Source organism: Musa acuminata, chromosome BXJ3-2, assembly GCF_036884655.1.
Source record: "Musa acuminata AAA Group cultivar baxijiao chromosome BXJ3-2, Cavendish_Baxijiao_AAA, whole genome shotgun sequence".
NCBI classification, from domain to species: domain Eukaryota; kingdom Viridiplantae; phylum Streptophyta; class Magnoliopsida; order Zingiberales; family Musaceae; genus Musa; species Musa acuminata.
In genome coordinates this window covers 30245189-30261787 of record NC_088350.1, presented here as the reverse complement: position 1 = coordinate 30261787, position 16599 = coordinate 30245189, and the positions used below count along the sequence as shown (strand labels likewise).

The 16599-nt window shown below is 38.6% G+C and overlaps 2 protein-coding genes across 3 annotated transcripts; one reads left to right on the top strand and one right to left on the bottom strand.

Moving 5' to 3' along the window:
* Window positions 1-35: 35 nt before the first annotated feature.
* On the bottom strand, window positions 36-5908 carry LOC135631264 (lipoyl synthase, mitochondrial-like). Of its 2 annotated transcripts, XR_010494331.1 has the most exons (6): window positions 5431-5908; window positions 3865-4076; window positions 2452-2831; window positions 2010-2140; window positions 1650-1752; window positions 36-443 (listed from the first exon to the last, which is right to left on the bottom strand). XR_010494331.1 is itself a non-coding variant. In XM_065138790.1 (4 exons), the coding sequence occupies exons 1-4, from the start codon at window positions 5868-5870 to the stop codon at window positions 2015-2017; spliced, it is 1158 nt and encodes a 385-aa protein (XP_064994862.1). In that variant the 5' UTR covers window positions 5871-5908; the 3' UTR covers window positions 1798-2014. The 2 variants fall into 2 exon arrangements, 1 of the variants encoding a protein (XP_064994862.1); XM_065138790.1 differs by lacking the exons at window positions 36-443; window positions 1650-1752 and having other exon boundaries at window positions 1798-2140.
* Window positions 5909-13442: 7534 nt separating this feature from the next.
* LOC103975518 (probable trehalose-phosphate phosphatase 6) lies at window positions 13443-16180 on the top strand. Its single transcript, XM_009390499.3, has 11 exons — window positions 13443-13923; window positions 14011-14151; window positions 14263-14334; window positions 14423-14521; window positions 14632-14685; window positions 14946-15047; window positions 15130-15207; window positions 15329-15398; window positions 15476-15546; window positions 15661-15753; window positions 15854-16180. The coding sequence occupies exons 1-11, from the start codon at window positions 13651-13653 to the stop codon at window positions 15917-15919; spliced, it is 1119 nt and encodes a 372-aa protein (XP_009388774.2). The 5' UTR covers window positions 13443-13650; the 3' UTR covers window positions 15920-16180.
* Window positions 16181-16599: the final 419 nt, after the last annotated feature.

The following is a 16599-nucleotide window of genomic DNA, read 5'->3' as shown; positions in this document are numbered from 1 at the left end:
AAAAGAAACTTATTGCACCCGAAAGAAGAAAAATATGAAGATGAATCGATACAAGTTCATCGATTTGGCCAATTCTCATTCTGACCACCCTCTTGTGGGGATAAAAAAGGTCAAAGTCACACAGAAATATGAACATAACCTTCGGCAATTAAGTAATCATTCTCTCCTGATGATGGGTTTCACACTTCTCCAAGGATCCACCGTTGACTTTTGTGGCTCGTAAACGATAATTGCGGCAGGACATTGTTGAAGACTGACCAATCCATCATCTCAGAATAGTGCAGTCTGACTCCTCCTGTACTTGCATATCACATGCAGTTTTTCCAGAAGTTTGCCTCAACGCCCATTCCAATCCATGTATCACTTTCCGATCATGCATTATGTATGACACTTCGAACAGAAAAGGGTGGCGAATGCTACATCTAGGCCACTGTTTATAAGCCCTGCACATGCACATTGAAATATTCATTTTGAGTTTGAGATGGATCGATAGCAGTTTACACAAGTCATAATATGCAAATATAAACACCACTGTAAATTCTATAATGTGAAAAAAATATATTGCATATTTCTTTCTCACACGAAATAAAGATATTGAACTGTTAAAATGAGAAATGGAGAAGACAAAGGGAAGTTCCTTTACTTTATACTGGTAATGAGAGCCAAAATACATTTTATGTGGAGTGCAATACATCTACTAAATACTGATGATGAGAAATCCAATTAGTCTCTATTTTTCCCAAGCAGAGCCTGCACCTCTCAGTCATATGCATCAGAAAATAAATTATCCAGTCTTACCAACAATAGCTGAAAAGCTTCAAACAAGGCACCGTCAGAATAAAAATATATATATTTTGATAACTACACTTATTTGGAATTTTTCTTGGGAAAATGAAGAGAGAGAGAGAAAAAAAAAACCGGAAGATTGGTTCCAGCACACAGGATTTATTATTATTATTATTATTTCTGTTGACCATCCATATACTTTCCCACTTTTCATATGGACATTTCCTGTGATCCAACTCAAACTACCATTCCTTGCAAATGGTGGCTCACCTAATGAAGCCCAAAGACTAACTATCATTCCTTGTATAAAACAAAATACAGGTCTAATCTCATAAGACAGAGTTAAAATTACTATTGTTATGATTCAAAAGGACTTGTGAGTCGACAGTAGTAACACAAGTCAACGCAAATGCTTTCCACCTTTAGAAGCATACCACTTTAAGAAAATTCCTAACCTTTTGTGTGTGCCACTAGAGAGAATAATGTTTTAATGTATATACATAGCCTGTCTTCTTATACTGCAGGTTTCCTAGAAAATAACTCTCCATCAACTAATGGAAGGACAGTTCTCAGATATATGGAACATTGGGAGAAAACCCCACATTTTGATTAATTGGTCCCAAGTCTGGAAATTCTTTTCATCCCAGATAAACATGAACATTGAAGAAAATTTTCTTCCATGTGGACACATACATGGCTAATCTTATGCATAATTAGATCCCACTGATGATGCTGAAAATATTGCACTTGAACAACAAAGAACAGGTACTTATTTCTGTCTGGAATTTTTTCCCTATGCATATAAGCAAGAGAAAATATTTGCAAACTATATAACTTTTGAAGTTGATTCCCCAATAACATACCAGAAATCATGCTGAGTTGGTAGATGGTGTTGTGGCAGCAACCTTGGCATGGGAGATGGCGGCGCTGCTGACTCACCTCTTTATCCTCACTAAGTTCGAACAACTGCAGTAGTTATATTATATTGGTTGGTGATGACTTGCTAGCTCAGAAAACAAGATTTGAGATATTATTTTCACATTCAACAAAATACATCAGTCTAGACAACTGTCAATCTCAGTTACATTTATAAATAAATTTGACAACTCTTTGACAACAAAACACAGTGTCAATGCTGATGATGCACCAGAATAGAAAGCTCTGATGTATTTGCCGAAAGGAAATGCAACTCAATTTTGTGATGTACAGGTATAGAACATTACTGTGACTAAGATCCATCATTTGATGTGGAGGAAGCCATAGCTCGATCAGCTTCGATCATTGACTTGATGTAAAATTCACCTGCTTTATATGATGATCGGACCATAGGACCAGATGCAACATATCGGAACCCCTGCCAAAGCATCATATCATGTTAGTACTGCATGTAATTCAACGGACAACTTCAATCAGTGGAAACATTATAACTACATGTAAGCATACTTTTAAGAGTTATTCACAAGAAACTTGTTTTCCTGCATATCCTTCAATTATCTAGGCTGATTTTGACAAAAAAAGAAAAAGCTTTGAAAGCATAAGGAGAATCTAAAAAGGAAAAGAGATTTTTCATCTTGTCAAAGAATCAGTCGAGGAAGCTAATTATATGGTGTCGTTCTTAAGCTAATACCATTAACAATCAGAGACACAAACATCACGAGATAGTACCATTTCAACTCCAAGTGATCGATACTTCTCGAAAGCTTCTGGTGTAACATACTCTGAGACTGGCATATGCCTTTTTGATGGTCTCATGTACTGACCAAATGTCATGACATCAACTCCTGCAGCTCTCACTTTCTCCATTGTGCTGATTACCTGCTCAGGTGTTTCACCACAACCCAACATAATTGATGTCTTTGTAAGAGTCCCAGATGGAGCATACTCTTTTGCCATTTTAAGGACATCAATCGATTGTTCGAAGTTAGCACGGTGATCTCGGACCATGTTCTGAAGCTCTTCAACTGTCTCAATGTTGTGAGCAAAAACATCCAATCCAGATTTTGCAACTTTCTCCACACAGCTGGGATCTCCTCGAAAATCAGGAACTGCACAGTCATTAACACGAATAACAATAAGGTTAGAGAAATTTTAAAAGAGTTACCCAAATCTTAAAGAAAGGATTCAGTAATCAACCCAATCATTAAGAGTTAAGAGAGTTAGATAACAAATACAGTGAACATATATGTTGATAAAAAAAGGTGTAGCCCAATGCATGAGATTCCCACCAAGGGATCAGTACGAGTTTTATGAACCACGTGGTAGCTTTCATAAGTAGCAACATAGAAACAATCTGCACCGCTCAACATTCAGACATATTGCACACTTGTTCTTATAAAGCTTATATCCAGCATTAGTCATAAAGCTTATCTCCAGCACTGGTCACCGTGGACTTATTTTTCCCACATGAAAGTCAACTCCAGTGATACCATTCTTCTGCTATCATATGAATCTCAAAAATGAACATCTATCTTTTGAAGCCTCTTTAACATGTTTCATGCAAAAATCTCAAAGACTGGAAAATGATGAGGTTCTAGAGGCATAAAGAAAATGTTTTTGAACATTCAAGTCCAAGTTATATGAATCATAAAAGATGTGGATGCACTTTAGCACATTTTAAACGGTAACAAGTTCTATCATAATCATGATCAATTTTAATCAAGGCTAATTAAACAATAATTACTTTTTCCTTTCCTTAAAAAAATGCTACATTTTCCTAACCATTTTTTTTAGTTATTAGAAGTGAAGCTTCGAACAAGTGTTTCTTCAATTCAAGGAGGAGAAAAAGGTTGCCTAAGCTATCAGCTAGAGAGCTAAACTACTAAATAAGATAACTTTAATGCACAGGATAAAAGACTAGAACGTTTGGACTTAGTGAGAGAGCTTGATTAGCCCATGCCTTTCCTAACCTGTTAGGAGTGGGCTGATAAGGCTAATTAATCAATGGCAAAGATGAAAAGTTATTTTGTTACAAAAGGGCCATTCTTGTGATAATAGAAGCCTTCTAAGTAAATAAATAACCAGTACTACTAAAAAAACATGGCTATAACTAATGAAAAAGACATAAATCACAGATCATACCTAGTGCTTCTATCAGAATCTTTGGTTTGAAAGCCTTCAACTTTTGTACAGTTTCAGTAAAATGGCCACTTCCTTGATCAGGCAAGTCATCACGATCAACACTAGTAATCACAATATAATCCAAACCCCATGAGGCAATTGCTTCAGCAACATTAGAAGGTTCGTTTGGATCTGGTGGAGGAGGAGTGCGCGATGTCTTTACATTACAGAATCTGAAGAGGCAAGAAATAGTAACATTAACCTTTAGATATGGAAGAAATATATTGATATCTTGAGTATTGAAAACTCCAGGTTAACATCAGGTCAACATTGCATTGAAGTTAAGCATAACTACAAGCAAGATACATTGAAATGCATATAAGAATTTCTGCAGGTTGTGTCCAACTTCCAAGTCATTAATGAGTTTCACATCAATAACCATCAATGAGACCAGATAAGCCATATGTAGTTTCATTGCATTAAATTGCCCATGAACAGGAAAACGTGATAAATTATTTGGTAAGAAATTGAACTTTGCAGGTGGAAGCCATGGTGTGATGATACTAGCAACTCTGGTGGAAGTCATGGTTTTTGCACTGGTGGACTGTTGAGAATCTACAGTTGATTGAGTGAAAAAGTGATTCTCTACATTTGATCGAGTGAAAGGCACAAGATGTTTTTGGCCAGCTAAAAACAACACCGGTGGTTGAAGAAAGGTCTAGATTAGATGCTTTTAAGCTGATATGGCCATCTTTTGCATGAAACCACACACCTTGTTTGCATTGATGTTTTACTTGATTTGCACCAACCTTACCTCAAATTCATCTTTTTTAGGTTCTTTGATTTTCTTTTCAGAGTTCTTCCTCTCACATTTTTCAAGTTTATGTTAATTTTATTTTTCATTAAAATCATTTTTAGCCAAAATACTGAATTCAATAATCCGATCTGGCAAAAGATTCCACCTGATCATGAATTCAAAGACCACCATCCATCCACTCTAATCAACTATTTAAGTCTGATGTGTTCTGCAATCTTTTCCAATATCCGGAAGCAATAACAATAGGCTTTAAATCAAGTTCATGCCACAATGTTGATTCGTGATTCATACGAAAAATGTACAACTGAACTAGACTCTAATTTATACACAGATAATACTGCACCCTCTTTTTCTCCTAATCTTTCATTCGAGATCCCTAATAATTAACTATCAAACACAACCATAAAATCATATTCTAAACTGTAGAACACGTACCTTAACACTCAATTTGAACACTCATAATCAATATGTAAATTTGTTCTCAACTTGAAGGGCAGCACAACCATAATTTAGTAGCAAAACAAAAAGAAAAGACTTCAAGAGCTATCAAATCAATAATTTCATCACATAATTTCCATTCCTAAGATCAGATAAAGAGACCTATTGTTAAGATGAATGGGATCTCCACATTCTTACTTACGTTGCTACAAATCAAATGCTTCATTATCAATAGGGCAAATTTTATATATTTTTCTTTTATGAAAAAAGGAACAATTTTCAAGGAAAAAAAGGCAAGAAAACAGGAGGAAAGGAAACAAATAGAATACGACCTGCAACCGCGGGTACAAGTATCCCCCAGGATCATGATGGTGGCAGTGGCAGTGCCGGTCTCGCCTCCCGACCAGCACTCCCCGAGGTTAGGGCACCTGGCCTCTTCGCACACCGTGTGGAGCTTGAGTTCCCGAAGCTTGGACTTGATGGCGGCGTACTTGGCGCCCCCAGGGATGGTCTCCTTCATCCACTTAGGCTTGGCAAGCGACCTCTTCTTAGTCCCGACCTCAACAGAGTAGACGAAATCAGAGAAGGCGGGAGATTCCTCGGCTAGGCGCCGGCGTAGGTCGGCGAGTGTCCGCGCAGGTGGCGGCGGCGTGGAGGATAGGACTTGGGCCGGGGTGTCGGCGGAGGCGGAAGAGAGAGGCCGATAGCCGCGGAGGCCCGATACGGCTCGGGCGGCGGTGTAGCCGGCGAGGAGAAAGCGAGACCGCCGCATCGCGTCGCCCCTTCTTTCGCAAGTTGGATTGCAGCGGGGACGGGGAATGGATGCCATTTTACTGCGGGGTATAACGGCCGTTACGGAAACCTCCGGCATGAAGCTGTAAAACAACGCCCGTTATAACCGTCATAACTACCGTTACAAATGACCTTTTATTTTATTTGGATTTAATATTTTTATTTTGTAAAGTTTAAATTGCTCTTATTAAAAATTATAATATGAATAGTTAAGCATTCTTTCATCACAAATACATATACATATATAATATAATATATATATATATCAATTAAATTGAAGCACAATAATTATTAACATAATTAATCAAGGAACTTTGTCTAATTTGTGGTTATTCAGAAAATGGTAGGAAAATGCTTCATTAATTTGTTTTAGTTTTCTTCTTTTTTTTTTTTTTTTCTGTTAATGGTATTTCCTGTGCCATAGCTAACTGAGCTCTATCTCAGCTTAGTCTTCCTCTTCTCATCACAGTCCACCTCAAAGCCCAGCCCAGATTAACCATGAAGATACAGAAAACTTAAGGAAACTGATTTGATGCAGAAAAAATAGGAACAAGTTGATCAAGGGAATGCCTTCTTCATTTCCTTAAAGTTGAGGTGTTTACAACCCTTAGAGGTGATTCTAGAGTTGCACCATGGAAATAGTGTTGTTACTTGCTCTCTCTCTTTCTCTCTCTCTCTCTTGCATTCCAAACAAAAGTTTGATGAATTAAATCATCTGCACTTGACTGATTAATGTCCAACAAAACCAAAATGAATCACCTCAATTACATCTGTAAGCTAATCGTATCGGTTGGACCACTGGTTTAACTTGAATATTATTCTTTAGCAACTTGAACTCCTAGATGATCTTTAAGTTCCATTTTAGTACTTCAGCATGTGGAAAATGTTGGCATTGTAATATAAAAGAAGGTCAAGGACGGAAAGAAAAGAGGTAAAGAAGAGTTCAAGACATGCGCAAGTCACAGAGAAAGCAAACAGCCAATTTGGAATTGGAAATCTTCTGGATCTGCAGTGCTTGTTTTCTGAACTTGCGCATTAAGCAACGCAAAGATCGCCTTCTTTTTTGATTTGTTTGTTCTCAAGCAATGAGTTCTAACTTGAAGAGAATATGTTGGGGAGCCTAATTCAACCTTCCATCTCAAATATCATACATACATGATCTCAAAAATGGCTCTTCTTTCCATCACCGAATCGAATAAAGTTGTTCAGCTCGTGCGGATCCATAAAACGACCCATGTTTCTGTCATCAGCACATCATCAGTTGATTAGTTCCAAGCTGAGACGTGAACGAAAAGAATGGCGAAGGAAATGAAAGCATGAAGAATCAGAACCTAACATCGAACGTGATGTTTGAATAGAGGACTAAGCATGGCAGCAAAGGACGTAGATTCATCTTGTTTCTGAGGTCTGAGTTCAATGCAGAAATGCCAAGATTCCAGATTGCATGGATTGGGAACTCACATGTCTTTTCCCTCAAAAGATTCTAAGCACGACTCTACCTACTGTTTTCCTGAGAATCAAACTACGCTTTCTCATCAAAAAGCATTAAAGCGCTTCCACTTAGAATCAAATGATACTTTCTATTACTAAACTTTCAGGCTTGCTCTTCGTGGTCTTAGATATTCGTATGCTTGTAGCTGATGATGAGCCTTAACATCGGAGCTCAAGTAATCCTAAGTAAAAGAAATCTAGGAGGTATCTATCGTATGGTGCCTTCTTGCTTAGATTACTCAAGTTTAGCGTAAGGGATATTTTGGTATGGAAGCACAGAGAAATGAATTAGTAAGAAGATTCCACGTACCGGGATGTTTGAAGCAGGATCAATAGAGTCCATAAAATATCTTGTTCCTCAGATGAACTATTCGTTTCTGAAATGGCCTGTGTGGAGATTAACAACTGTTCTTTAACTAGATTCTGGTTGTGAGAATAGTCATTAACTAGAAAGAATTGTATTAGTTCTGCTTCATTGTCCGCATGATCTGATGCCGATGATTGATTTGGACATGCATGAGCTGCATCAGCCGCTTCATACGAACTTTCTCGGTCCCTATGGTTCTGTTTTGAGGAAGAACTTCTTTTCTTGAACAAAGAGGTGAGGTTGTTCATATTTAGACATAGAAGTAGGATATGTTTTGCAAGGCATTCGGGAGATGGATCAAGAATCCCCTGATGAAAATTATTCTGAATTGTCATTTCGAGAGGGAATGATTTCATCATCTGGTGTCACACAAGTTGGTCGGAGAGAATCAAAGTGAATTCAATCAAAAGCCTCTTGGATAGTCCTTTGAGGTGAAGCCACCCAACTCAACAACAAACATGAGGTTCCTGGAGGAAGAAACTCCAAAAGAACTACTTCAATCATATAACTCTGAGAATAAGGCATTCACGGTGGTGCATCTTGTCAGAGAACTTTGTGCAGAAATGCTTGACAGGCTTCGATCATAAGCAACACAGACATCTTCTGTCAGCCAAGCTAGAAAGTTTAGGGTTCTTGGTAGCTCCTCTTCCCTTCAAATAATGCACCCTCTTCCCTTCAAATAATGCACCAGTAATCACCCACCCAGGAAGGTGCAGTATGAAATTTACACGCATACGCACACAAAGTGATATCATGCAAAATTTACCACCGCATTGGATGCCGAGTGATGTGGAAAGCCCATTCACCAATGAAATCTAAGTTTGAACGCTTCAACACCACCAGCTAGTGGTTGATGAAGACGGCAGAAACCGCAGGCCTTAGGGCTTCCTTTTCCGTCGGCACAGTGAAAGCAACACCCCTTCAGTTGTTCTTAGGAACGTAGTGGACTCAACACTAGGGAAATCTGAAGTCAACCTAGAAAGGAACTCAATACAATTGAACTTGTCGGCTGTTCCCCTTTCTAACATGAATCTGAAAACAATGGTTGCTGATCGACCCTCAGTAGAAGTTGCACACAGTTGTCGATCACTGCAAGTTCTGGACCAAGACATAACCTAACTTTCCACCTCTGTATGAGAATCCTGCTTCGTCCTCATTCGCGGAGAAGCTTCAATGTATCTCACCTAACCTTTTAAAAGCAGGAACTGCATGCTCGAAGGACTCAGAAAGGCCGTCATGATTCCCCTCCTCTTGTGCCTTTACACGTAGAGGAAACTGAACAAGGACGGTGGACGAGAAGTCCATATGGATTGGATGACGGGACATTCACCTTGGAGATATTTGATCATTGGATCCGGAAGTCAAGTGTCAGCTCGGTTCGATCTCTTTTCTCGATCATCGGTTAGTTCCCATGCAACACAGTCTTAAAATTTACGTGCCCTCTTTGTTTCCACAGTGCAGTAAACTTGCAGCAACACATCATGTGAAACCTTTTCTTCTTCCGTGCATGTCATCTTTAATACACATATATGCATATCTGAAAAGAAGACTACATGTACTTCATATTTTGCTTATTTACATCCAATTGGCTTCATATCAAAGCTGCAAGTGGCAGCACTCCGACCGTCAAAAATGGGGTTTGTCTAATCGATCGAGATGTGCGATGCAAAAGTCCAAGTGTACTTTAAAGTTTAATTAGTGCGTAGACACAGATAACGATTGAGTTGTCGTGTAGAGGCAGACTTCACGTGGCATGCTTGTTTTCATATCGAGTCTCTGACTACGACTTTTGACCACCATGACAATTCAATTCATTAAATCCTTCATCAACTATATTGTAGCAGAATCGAGTGCATGAAGCATTAGATAAAATGGAAGTTCCAAAATCTTACCTTAACGCAAATCCATGCAAAATCTATGAACTAAGTAGCACATCATCGTTACATTCCACGTGATTTCCGTCCGTTCATTTAGTCTTTCGTGTGTTTAGGGTTCATAGCAGTTGGTGGCGTCGATAAAGCTGTGACTGCACATCTCCATGTAGTTGCTCTGGTCAATGTAGAGAAGAACGAGAACTGCATGCACTCAACAACACACCACAAGCTCAAAGGTGGCAAAGCTCTGCAAGACAATAAATGGTCCCATCTCCAGAATGCCGATGGCTGCGATAACTACGTTTCTGGCACTGCGGAATGCGGCCACCACCTCTGGAGAACGGACAAGTTATTCTCCATGCATCTCGGTCACTCTTGTGGACATGCCGATAAATCCACGAGAGAGAGAGACGGAGATGTCGGAAATCCTGCTTCTCAATTCTGGAGTAGATCTCTGTGCACCGTTAATTAATGAAGAGTTTGAGGAAAACAAAAAACCACAAGACTTTATCGTATAGTTGTGGATAATTAGGTAGGAAAAGGAGAATAGACAAGCATAAGAAGACGAGGGATAATGCGTTATCTGGTTTCTTGTTGGCCCTTTCGTTTGGCTGGTCAGTATCATGGGCAACTGGTCTTTAATGACATAGACTTACTAATCTGAACAAGCCATTGCTCGGCAAGTACACTACAATGATTAATGTAGGGAGGTCTTTGAACTCTGCATCAGGGATGTTTAAGAAAGAGAGCAGAAACTAGCAAGGAGGTATAGCAATTAATTAGGACAATGCACGAGGGAGTTGGTGACAGATACATCCCTTAACAATCGAGGCTGTCTTTCGATTAGGGTTTTTGTACTAAGACTCCAACAAGATGGAAGACATAATCAACTGAAAGACAAAGTAGGGCTCGCAATAATGGTAGTAGTACTACTGCTTGCTGCAGCTTCTTCTCTTTGGAAGTAGTCCAAGTGGTGTTCACTTAAATGCCTGTTTACTAAAGGCATGATTATTTGATAGTGCACATCCTTTTTTTTGGTGCATGCTGCTTTTCTTCAAGATGATTTTATCTATCTTTCAGCTTAACTTTTGACTAAAGAGAGAAAGAACAAAGTTAGATTGTAATTCAGAAAATAAGAGTGAAACTACTTATTAGTTCTTTTAAAAGAAATTTAAATTACTCGAGAGATTCTTCTGATAAATCAGCCAGTTATATGGTCCCCATAGATGTACTCACTCTATGGTTCCTATATGTGGGCACATGTTCTATTATATACGAACGGTTAATAGGGTTTCTTGTTGTTTTTCTTTTTTTTTCATTTAATTGCATTTATTCAAAATATCAACTTTGATCCTAATCTTTTCTTAATAATTAATTTATCAATTAATCATCATTTGATGCGTAATTATCATGCGGTATCCAAAAAGAGAGAAAAAGATGAAAGTCACCCCTCTATTTTGTCTATCCACGTGGACAAAGATCCAAAGCAAGTAATCGTAAGCTTCCTTCTTATCTTTTATTATCAAGTATGAATACTCATCTTTAACATTATAAAAAAGAATAAATTTATATTTTTTATTAAAAAAAATTTTCGACCTCGATTTTTATGCTGACGACATATCGGGAGTTGTACGCTTTCGTATCAAAGACAAACATCTCGAATTATTCTACGTATACGGGTTCAGACCATGTACCAATATGTTAATAATATTTTTCCTCATCAATCAATAAAACCAAAAAAGAAGAAAAAGATAAAACTAAAGTTATCATTTAGAAAATAACGAAAAGATTCGCTCTTTACGACTTCTTTAAATAATAAACTCTTTTCTATCATTTAGAAAACTAAGAATAAATTATTCAACAATATAGAGCCCATAGGTGTGCCCTATGATGGTCCCTATATGTATGTGACATGTGCTTATCAAATATGCCCATTCCTAGAATAAGGTTCCACAATTAGCCCACATTTTCATTGCTAAAAATATGACACAAATAATAGGACATTGTGGCCTGGAGGGATCCAGCTAGCATTTACCTATGCCTTGATAATGATGTCAATTGTTATTGATGTCTTGAAGTCTGATATAATAATTTGAGGAAGACACAATGGTCCCAATACATAAAATTTAATGCATGACATAATACAAATTATAACGAGAATAATTTATAATTAGATCTTCCGTATGTCTTCTTCCAACGTTCTCATTTAATTTTTTATTCAAGAAAAATTATAAATTTTAGACAATTTATTCGATAGACAAATAAATCCTTGTGCAAACTAAACTATCTAACCATATTATTGAAACCAGACTTGATCGAGGAGATTAATCGAAGAACTCGAAAAATCCACAAATCCAATTTGATTGTTGGATTGAATATACTTACTTAAGGGTTAAGTTAAACTAGGAACAACCAATTAAGGAAACCCTCATTTGTTGTTTATGGATGGATAATGTATCATTTTAAAATGTTAATAGTAAATAAAATAAAAAAAATTGATTTTTTTCTTTGATATATTTAATCTTTAATATTTTTATTACATGGTATAATACTAATAATTTATCCGATTGTCAACCGCAATGACTTAAATATTGATCAGATCACTAATTGGTTTTAATATGATAATTGTTTTTAATTACTTGGGTTTAGATAGTATTTATTGGGCATGTCATATCAATATCTAGAGATAATAAAAGAGCTTATTTGACATGCTTCAACTAACGGTATGTAAAGAAAATATTTTTAGTAAACTAATACTAATAAATGGTTTTCATATGTATCCTCGTTCTATATTTACTAAATTAACGATACTATATAAATTTGACATTATAATATAAAGTATAACTTCACTTGCATTGTTTTTCTTCTTCCATATGTGATATTAAATAAAACATTCCTAGCATCCATAATGTCTATATGAAATACTCTATTTTAGGGTCGATGTTCTATATGAAATAAAACATTGATTCATCGATATTTTTTAGATGTTATGTTCGGGACAAATCAATGTCTCAAAGTTTAATGGAGGGTGATACATGGAGTCTAGTCAATCTCTATATTATGACATACCATATTAACTTTAGAAAATGATAAAGAACTTATTAAATATAGTTCAAAAATATGACACCTAAAAAAATATATATTCTCATCAAATCGATAATTATAAAAACTAATGCTACATGAAATAATCTTATGAGGTATATCATCATTTTGATTATACTAAACGAATAATAAATTTCTTATGGACTTTTGACATCATTAACAAACAACAAATGAGTACTGACTTAACCATCATATGAGCCTTGCAAAATAAATATATGGAAGGTGCAACCCTTTATAGGAATGAACTAAGCAAAATATGATATATATGTATTTTTTAGATTTCTATTCGCATCCTTTTTGGAAGAACTTACCAAGTTGTATTGATGACCAAATTTAATCATCCGATTTTAATAACTATACATATATTTGTCCGCACACAAAAAAGAAAATGACAAGTGGATTTTTTTTTATTTTTCTTTTTCGAGGAAAGAAAAGAATACTGCCAAAACAAAATCCAATGGATTCTCAAACCAAAACGGAAGCTGCTGAGAGCCGCGGGCGGTGACGCGGCGGGCCCGTGCTGGTCATCAAGATTCGGGCCTCGCATCGTCCTCCTCGTGCTGTCGCGCGCCACCTGGAGCCAGCAGCCTGCCCGGCCACGGCTTCCTCCCTTCGGGCCCCACACCCCCACCCCAAAGGCCGTTTTGTGCGTTCTTTGTCCGTTTCCGGTCTCGAGCCTTATATAAACCTCGCGTCGCTTCCCCCCCCTTCCGCCAATCTCCATAGAACACCTGCTCCGAGCTCTCATCTTCTCCCTGCTTCTCTTCTCCCTCCGTCAAGAAGAAGAGCGAAGGATCTTGACCTTCATCTTCTCAGATTTCCATTCTCCAAACTCTCATCTTCTCAGATCTCCATTCTTCTCGTCACTTCAACAACAACAACTCCCAACTCACATACAGGGGAGAAGCAGAGCGGCGCAAGACGAGATGACGAAGCAGAATGTGGTCATGCAGGAGGAGCCAGCCGTCGCGGTGGCCGCTGCAGCGCCAACTCGTCCTGTCAGCGGGGGAGCTAATCATGCCAGGTACAAGAAGTTTCTGAGCCGGCCCGATCTCAGCAGCGGCGGCGGCGGCGGTGGGAAGGCCGGTTCTTGGATCGAATCGATGAAGGCCTCGTCTCCCACCCACGTCAAGTCGGCGGCGGCGCGCGCAGTCTCCTCGTTTGCTTCCCATGACGAGCAAGACTACGACGGATGGATGGTGAGTGTGGTTGCTGCTTGATCTTGGTCCGGCATAGCCATTGATGCTTACTGACGACGGTGCTGGTTTGCGGGAACTCGCACGCAGAAACTGCATCCGTCGGCGCTGGACGACTTCGAGGTTCTCGCGGCCGCGTCGAAGGGGAAGCAGATCGTCATGTTCTTAGACTACGATGGGACTCTGTCGCCCATCGTCGACGACCCCGACCGTGCCTTCATGTCCGACGAGGTGAGTTCTTCGGATCCCCTGGCTCTGCTTCCGTTGCTCTCTGTGTTGTCCCTTGTTCCACTGTTTCTTCTGTGGAACGGAGGCACTAAGGAACTCCTCCTTCTGAAGCAGATGAGGGAAGCAGTAAGAGAGGTGGCAAGACAGTTTCCAACAGCTATCGTGAGTGGGAGGTGCACAGACAAGGTACATTTCTGCTTCTACTCAACCGTAAGAATGAGATCAAGCTCTTCTATTCCGTTCTGTCGATAACAATTGCTTTGTCAATGATCAGGTCACTAGCTTCGTAGAACTGTCAGAATTGTACTATGCCGGGAGCCATGGCATGGACATCAAAGGTCCCAACGATGGGCCTCAGCACCTAAAAGCTAAGGTGGGTCTCCCTCTCTTTCATGGCAAGCTCAACAACCGGTAGCTACATCTCTCTCAACGATACTATAGGAGGCTAGTCTCTTAGCCTCGATGTCATCTTTGTTGGTGCAGGCAGAGAATGTTTTGTTTCAACCAGCCAGGGACTTCCTTCCCATGATAGATGAGGTGAGTTCCAATCTCCAAAAGTTGATTCTGCACCGCTTCTTAGAGTATCTGCAAGGACACACGAAACTATTTGGTTTGCTGTTCTAAATGCAACTCTACATCAAGCACTTGATTATTTTACTGCGTCCAAAAAGATGCAGGCACTATATATGATCTGTTTGATTCATTGTTTCCATGTTGAACTTGGAAGAATTCCATAGTCATTGGACTGAAAGCTGCACTCACCAAATAGTACTTATCTGTACATTGCCTTCTTGAAGGTTTACAAGCGTTTGGTAGAGACAACAAAGTGCATCCCTGGCTCTAGGGTGGAGAACAACAAGTTCTGCCTATCTGTTCACTTTCGGTGTGTTGATGAAAAGGTAAACATATGACAGTATAGGAAGACATACATGCAAATTCCTGTGTCTCACAGTAAGTCATTTGATCTTGGTTTGGTTGCAGAAATGGTGTTTACTAGCTGAGAAGGTCAGGTCAACGATCACAGATTACCCTAAGCTCAGACTCACTCATGGAAGGAAGGTAGAATCCCAAGTTCACCAGTTCTTTCTTCGTCTCTTCTAGCAAATATTTTGCCATAATTCATGTTTGGAAACTCTGTTATTGTAAACATGACTTGGTTTGATTGCTGCTCAAATGTTAGGTGTTGGAGATTCGCCCAAGCATCAAGTGGGACAAGGGGAAGGCCCTCGAGTTTCTGTTGGAGTCTCTTGGTAAGCTCTAATGGCCATTAAACTGCATTCTTCCATCAGTTCAGCATACCGTTGGTCATCAACCTTTTGTTACCCAGGATATGATGGCTACAATGATGTATTTCCATTGTACATAGGAGATGATCGTACCGACGAAGATGCTTTCAAGGTATTATGATGTTCTTTTTTGTCTTCAATAGATTGGATATCAATCATAGTGAACAATTCATAGATTTGATTTTGGATTAAGTAAAACATATATTGTCTTGTATTGTCTTTTCAGGTTTTGCAAGATAGAGGACAAGGCTTTGGCATTCTTGTTTCAACGATTGCAAAGGAAACAAATGCCTCTTTTTCTCTGAGAGAACCAGCTGAGGTGAGTAGCAAACTCTGACTTAGGCTATCATTTTTTTGTTCTACTTTTGACGACAGATCTATAGGCTAATATAATTGTTCTGAATGTTTTCGATAAATAGGTTCTCAAGTTTCTGCGACGCATAGTGGAGTGGAAGCAAATCTCTATGGAGGAGTGCAGGGTGTAAAAATGTGTTCAGAGTGTTGTTCAATGTAAAGCAATTCTCATGGATAATTTTGGTCCATCATTAAGAAAAGAAAATTCAGAGCAGTTTCTTCTTTTTTCTTTTTTTGATGATGTCTCCAATCTGGTTGTAGGCTTGAAACCATTATTAACTGGATTTCTTGCCGCATCTTGTGACTTGTTTAAGTGGAATCATGTAGCCATTTTTAGTGTACAAAATGAGCAGATAGCAATAATTAACTTTGCAGAGCTTTCTCTCATGCTATTTCATTTCTCAAATCTGTGTAATAAGGCACAAGAATGCAGCTGCAATATTTCTTTTGTGAAGTCGAGATGATGGCATATGAAGATGAGCAATCCAAATGTTCCCATGTTCTGAGTAACACAATCATACTGCTTCAGATGAGAAGCATATTTCATCTTTGATCATGTAAATGTTCTTATGGAATGTAGAATATATGCAGAAACAGTTGCTAGAAACATGGAAATCAGCTGCTGAGCATGAGGGCTGAATCGATGGTTTATCATTGGCATCAAAAAGATATCACAAGTAACTTCAAGAATGAAAGCATCCAATCTTTTGCAGTGTAGCCAAATTACACTTGATGATGGATGATCCATGGAGACTAATGTTATTATCACCAAATCTTTTTCTTCTGAAACTTGAAGCCACCTGATGGGATT